Source organism: Gadus morhua, unplaced genomic scaffold (genome assembly GCF_902167405.1).
Source record: "Gadus morhua unplaced genomic scaffold, gadMor3.0, whole genome shotgun sequence".
Taxonomy (NCBI): domain Eukaryota; kingdom Metazoa; phylum Chordata; class Actinopteri; order Gadiformes; family Gadidae; genus Gadus; species Gadus morhua.
The window spans coordinates 11,151-17,500 of NW_021964066.1; the positions used below are offsets into that span (position 1 = coordinate 11,151).

General features: G+C 50.8%; 1 protein-coding gene across 3 annotated transcripts in view; it reads right to left on the minus strand.

The window, feature by feature from the left end:
- Window positions 1–1,123: 1,123 nt before the first annotated feature.
- The window catches only part of LOC115538989 (eyes absent homolog 1), a 27,045-nt gene continuing 21,818 nt past the window's right edge, over window positions 1,124–6,350 (minus strand). For 2 of the 3 annotated variants that reach the window (XM_030350188.1, XM_030350186.1), the window contains 2 exons: window positions 6,236–6,319; window positions 1,124–1,574 (listed from right to left, as the gene is read on the minus strand). In XM_030350188.1, the coding sequence (XP_030206048.1) occupies window positions 1,242–1,574; window positions 6,236–6,319 (417 nt within the window). In that variant the 3' untranslated portion in view covers window positions 1,124–1,241. The remainder of the gene's footprint in view (window positions 1,575–6,235; window positions 6,320–6,350) is intronic. The other variant, XM_030350187.1, reaches the window with a different exon arrangement.

Below are 6,350 nucleotides of genomic sequence, written 5' to 3' on the forward strand. Positions count from 1 at the left end.
CTCTCTCTCTCTCTCTCTCTCCTCCCCCCAATTCAGGACACTATGAAGAGGCACTGGGTCAGTGGGGTCCGATTCATCGTCAAGAGGGAGAGAGATAGAGAGACTAAGAGAAGAAATGAGAGAGAGAGAGAGAGAGAGAGAGAGAGAGAGAGAGAGAGAGAGAGAGAGAGACGGAGAGAGAGAGAGAGAGAGAGAGAGAGAGAGAGAGACAGAGACAGAGACAGAGACAGAGACAGAGAGAGAGAGAGAGAGACAGAGACAGAGACAGAGACAGAGACAGAGACAGAGAGAGAGAGAGAGAGAGAGAGAGAGAGGGAGGGAGGGAGATTTAGGAGTTGTGATAAGAAAGGAAAACAAAAACAGAGCTTGAAGAACAACATGGAGATCCCTCAGAGTGTTTTTATTTCCTTCGCTCCGATTCGGGAATAAATAAACCTTCCCGCTGGGCCGAGCGTCTCCCCTAGCCCGCGCTCGGGCCGCTCAGCCAGAGAAGTGCATTCTTTGATTCCGAGTGAGTTTGGGGCTTGGAGTCCACACATGCTTGGCCCATGGTTCATGGGCTCTTCAGGGGTCTCACATGCTTCAGCCCCCCAGGGTGTAGCCACCACCCCATGACCACCCTCCCTTCCTCCCACGCTGATTTGTGCATCGCTGTCGGACTGGGACCATGAACAAGAATAAGGCAGCCAAGGGGTGTCCGTAACAAGGTGTGTGTGAGTGTGTGTGTGTGTGTGTGTGTGTGTGTGTGTGTGTGTGTGTGTGTGAGTGTGTGTGTGTGTGTTTGTGTGTGTGTGTCTGTGTGTGTGTCTGTGTGTGTGTCTGTGTGTGTGTGTGTGTGTGTCTGTGTGTGTGTGTGTGTGTGTGTGTGTGTGTGTGTGTGTGCGTTTGTGTGTGCGGTGAGGTTGTTCTGGTGCCGTGACTAAGAGGTCCACGGCGCGGGCTGGACAGCGACACCAGACTCTCAGCACGACACGCAGACAGACGGAACGAACACAGTAACACTAGAGGCTGACAAATTGCACTTACTGCGAGGGGAGCAGTAGTGGCAGGAGGTGTGTGTGTGTGTGTGTGTGTGTGTGTGTGTGTGTGTGTGTGTGTGTGTGTGTGTGTGTGTGTGTGTGTGTGTGTTGGGGAGCTGGTTCATCAGGGGAGGGCCGAGACTGACAGCCCATGTTAAATTCATGGTGTCTCCTGGGTAATACTTCACCACAACGGGACTGCTCACTGAAAATAGACTGGTACTAAGAAACAGAACGCCCCGTCACCGCGTCGGACGGACACATCGCTACAGTTCGGTTCTCCATTCCTAATGTAAAGTCTATTTTTTGTGACCCCCTGTCTACGTCTTTATCGGTTCCTTCGCAAAAAGGTGCAAAAGAGAAACTCTGAAGAACAAATAGAAGAAATAGATAAAAGAGAATAGCTTGTGCGAGACTTTGAAAGCGCGTTGGCCTTCGAGAAAGCCCCCAGACGAGCAGACGTACCTCCAGGTCGTTGAAGAATAAGTGCGTGTCAGCCAGGTTGAAGATCATCTCCTCCATCCTCAGACCCAGTGAGACGGACGTGGGCGGGTCCTGGAGTAAAAGAATCAATACACAAATGTCAGTTGTGAATATAATGTCGACATTAACTCAATAAATCAAATCATAAAGACCGTCAAGCAAAAATACTGATTAGCTTTCAATCTATTTGTCATATTCAAGAGGACTTCACAAGGAATAAAGAGTTTCAACCTCAGTTCATGATCCCCAGAATAGTAGCGCGATAGTCATGAGAAACGAAGCAGCCTTGTGCAGCAAATGAAGGCAGTGAGTAATGAGCAGAGAGGAAAGAGGTTTCCGAAAGGCTGAGGTCATACCCTTCATCGTAAAACAGCCAATTCTCTGCATACTTGTGGAGATGCATCATCAAAACTAATGCTGTCAGAGAACTTCCCCTACAGACGCACCCACATGTGCACGCATGCAGATGCACAGACACAGACACACACACACACACACACACACACACACACACACACACACACACGCTCACACGCTCACACACACACACACACACACACACACACACACACACACACACACACACACACACACACACACCGACTGTGGGGAAGCAATGCCTTCACCCCTGTGAGGAATGGGCCAGGATGAATATTGATGATCGTCTGCACACATTAGGCGCAATTGGCAATTTTTCTTTTCTCTTAAATCATGATCTCTGTCAGTAACGCGAGGCGTGTGTAATGCTGATACCCGTCTGTAAGATAACACCTTAAGAAGAAGAGCCAGCCGCCCTGTTAATACTTAATGAACCTGTGACAGTGTGTGCCTCCCCCACCTCAGAAAGAGGGAACATGCACATAGATAAACAGACGGGGCAACAATGCATCAGCCAAAAACCAAATCTGCATCGCCCTGTCGCTGAACACAAGGACGCCACACACAAGCTCACACACGCACTCACGTACGCCCGATTACAATTTCACATGCAGGCAAAATATTGTATCCTTGTGTTAAACGTTTCAGGTCAATTGGAATATAAATATATATATTTTTGCAAACATTAATTATTAGATGTTAACATCTGGGATTAACCTCCCCATTCAGAAAATAAAAGAAGGAAGTGCTACGGGTCTTAGCTTCTAATCGCTCACAGACCCCCGTATGCTGGTGTGTGGGAGGGGGCCCTCTGGGGGGTTAGGGGGTTAGGGGGTGGGGGGGTGGGGGGGTGGGGGGGGCGGGACCAGAAGGAGGGATTACGCTCTAAACCACCTAAAGACACACCTGAGCCTTCTGCTGATTAGCTGTCCCTCCCCACAATGCTTATGGAGTCACTAAACTGACAGCGGACAAAACCACACAAGAAGAACTCAATCAGCACACCGGGTGTCCGTACAAACCCCCGCACTGAGGGAGGACTCAGTCTGGGGGGGTGAACGGCTCTGTGTTGCTGTCGCGCGGGGGTCCCCCAACCCCCGTAGAGTCTAACCGATGTTTTCAAAGCAGTTTGATTTTATTGGTTCCGACTCGAGCGGGACGGGATGACCGAGACTGAAATAATGATAATAATAATACATTATATTTAGATAGCGCTTTTCAATGACTGGTCCAGACTTCAGTCTGGTCTTGCCTTCAAGTCTGGTCTCACAGAGACATGAGTCTGGACCAGAATGAAATCTGGTCCAGACTGAAGTCTGGACCAGACTCATGTCAAGACCAGTCCTGTTGGCTCCCAGAGTTTATCGGAAAAATAATCAACCCTTGGATTTGACCCCCAACACCTCGATATCCGACTAAAGCCTGACGGGGCGATGCGGGGAGGGGCTGGGCTGGTGGGAACGAGGAGATGGGAGCGGGGGGCTCCTGCGTTCCCGCGGCCCCCGCTGAATCCTTTCCAATTAAAGCTAAACAATCAGTCAGTGAGAGAGCGTCGAGGACCAGAGGAGTCGGTCCTGCTGCTGCCACCGCCGACCCACCACCTGCCCCGAGACGTCAGGCCGGGCCAAAGGGGCGCCAAGAGCCCCCCCCCACCCCCCTGCCCCCCTGCCCTCACTGGCCCTTAAAGCTGACTCCCCCCCCGGCCCTAAGCTCCGGCCCCCGTCAGCCCCGTACTGCACAGCTGGCCCCCGCCATCAGCTTTATGGGCTGAGCTGCCCTGATGCCAATTAAGAGACTGATAAGCACTGCACAGCGTGTGTGTCCGTGTGTGTGTGTGTGCGCGTGTGTGTGTGTGTGTGTGTGTGTGAGAGAGAGGTATAGAGTGAGTGAGAGATTGAGTGAAAGATACACAGAGGTGAAGTGTGTAAGTCTGTGTGTGTGTGTGTGTGTGTGTGTGTGTGTGTGTGTGTGTGTGTGTGTGTGTATGTGTGTGTGTGTGTGTGTGTGTGTGTGTGAGTGAATCGAGAGAGAGAGGAAAAGAGTTTGTTAGATTGCGTGAAAGATACACACAGAGGTAGAGTGTGTAAGTCTGAGTGACTGTGTGTACGTGTGTTAGCCTGCACATGCATATCCATGGATTTAGGGAGAAAAATAAGTGAGTGAGAGATTGAGTGAAAGATACACTAAGGAGAATTGCTTTTGTGTGTGACTGTGCGCGTGTGTTTGCTAGCCTATGTACGAGGGCACTCATTCAGATAGCCATCTATTTATAGTGAGCTTGGCTTACCAGTGTGTACAAAAACACACACATAAATACACAGTTTGGTTATAACCCCCCCCCCTCAAGACACACACAAACGCACACCTCCCCATGCATCACTGTACAGAGTCGCTGTGGAGTCCTGCATCGAGGAGCAGGAAGGGGGAGGGAGGGAGAGGGGGTGAAGCCAGGCCTCTTCTCTCTCCCCCCAGGTAGTTTACAGATCTGTGCTCTTGATAGGCTTTTATGGGGGAGAAGGAGCACTCTGTGGTCAAATGGCGTAATTGTGTCTCCCAATCCTAGCTTAGCGCTTGATAATAGCATTACTCTGCTGCTGGCTGGTCAGAGAGCGAGAGCGAGAGAGAGAGAGGGGGAGAGAGAGAGAGAGAGAGAGAGAGAGAGAGAGAGAGAGAGAGAGAGAGAGAGAGAGAGAGAAGAGAGAGAGAGAGAGAGAGAGAGAGAGAGAGAGACAGAGAGAGAGAGAGAGAGAGAGAGAGAGAGAGAGAGAGAGAAAGAGAAAGAGAGAGAGAGAGAGAGAGAGAGAGAGAGAGAGGGCGGGCGCCTTCAGCGGCTGTCACGTCCCATATGAGCTCTGACGGAGCGGGTCCTTATGGACTCCCGAGTGTTTCCTGCTTCGCGGGGTCACGCCGGAGACCCTGTGTGTGTGTGTGTGTGTGTGTGTGTGTGTGTGTGTGTGTGTGTGTGTGTGTGTGTGAGACTGAGAGAGAGAGAGAGAGCCATAGTTCCCTAAGCCTCTCTCTCTTAGAGTAAATAAACAGTGAAGGGTCGAGGGGGCCGGCCTCTTTCACCCCAAAAACAAACCAGTGGCCCCATCAAACGGGCCCCGGGCCCCCAACAAAGGGCCGGGCGCGGGCCGCGGAGCCTGAGCCCCCGACATACGACACGCTATCTGTCATCCTGTACATCAAGAAGGGCGAACGACGGAGGGAAAACACCCCCCCCGAAAAGAACCCGGAGATCGGACCAGAGAGAACGGCTCGCTGTTCAGAGCCTTACTCCACAAAAAGAGGAAAACTAAATGCAATATAAATACATTTAAATGTGATAAATGTATAAGTAAATTGCTGTACCCTGAATACCCCTTATTTTTGTGCCACTATATATGCATAATTTATCATATAATTTCTGAACTATTATAAACTATTGTTGGGGTCGCTTGCTAATTATTAAAGGGTGACGCACAAGGCCTGAGTCATATAGAAGCTGAACTCTCAGGATATCCATGAGAATATAGTATGCGCTTGCTTCCCAAATTGTTTGTTTAGAGAGCTTAAATTTAGAGGGTTCAATTTAAACGGAACAACAAATACAAAAGCCAGAAAAAGTAAACTTAAGTAATACAAAAATGTAAACTGATTTATTTTGAAACGAGGGAGCACAGACCAGCCAAATTATTTTCACTATTCGATAATTGTCCGTTTTTTATTTTATTTAATTTTTTATTACTCAAAAAAACTAAATATTATAATTGAATTCTTAGCAGGAAATGGATTTCAGGAAAAAAAGAATCTTCCTGATTGAGTTTCGGTTTATTTAGCATTATTTAGACCAGACTGCATTTAGCGGTGGGCCTGAGCCCCTTCGCCCCCGCCCGCCCCCCTCCAGGGAGAAGCCTTCTCAGAGCGGCGGGATTGAGCAGCACTTAATTAGCCTAACAATGTGGCGTTCTGGAGGGTGGGCACACTAAAGACGTGTCAATAGACGGCCAGGGTCCAACTGTTGCTCTACGGGCAGCAGCCCCACGCAGCAGGGCCGCCCGCCGAGACCCCCACTGCTAGGACAGCTGCAACGCGCCGCGGGCTAATGCACAGCGCCGCGCGCTAACGCTCGCGGCTAATGCTAGCGCCACAGGCCCCGTGGGCCCGTAAAACAGAGAAAGAAACAATTATCCGTACGCCCGTACGTCGCCGCGCCTGGACTGAGAAAGTACAACCAAACCCCCCCCACCCCCGGTGAAAGAAAAGCCCCTTTCCTTCTCCTCCCGTACCAGCCTACAGGCAGGCCGCCCCCCCGCCAGTCCGCTCCGTCCTCCTCATAATAATCCGGGCCACGCTTTCTGTGTGACGTCACTCACCCGGCCGTATCGGTTGGCGTAGGAGCCCGTCAGCAGCGAATGGAAAACGATGATGGTCTCGTCCAGGTCCCAGATGAACACCCGCTGCAGAGGGGGGGGGGGGGGGGGGGGGGGG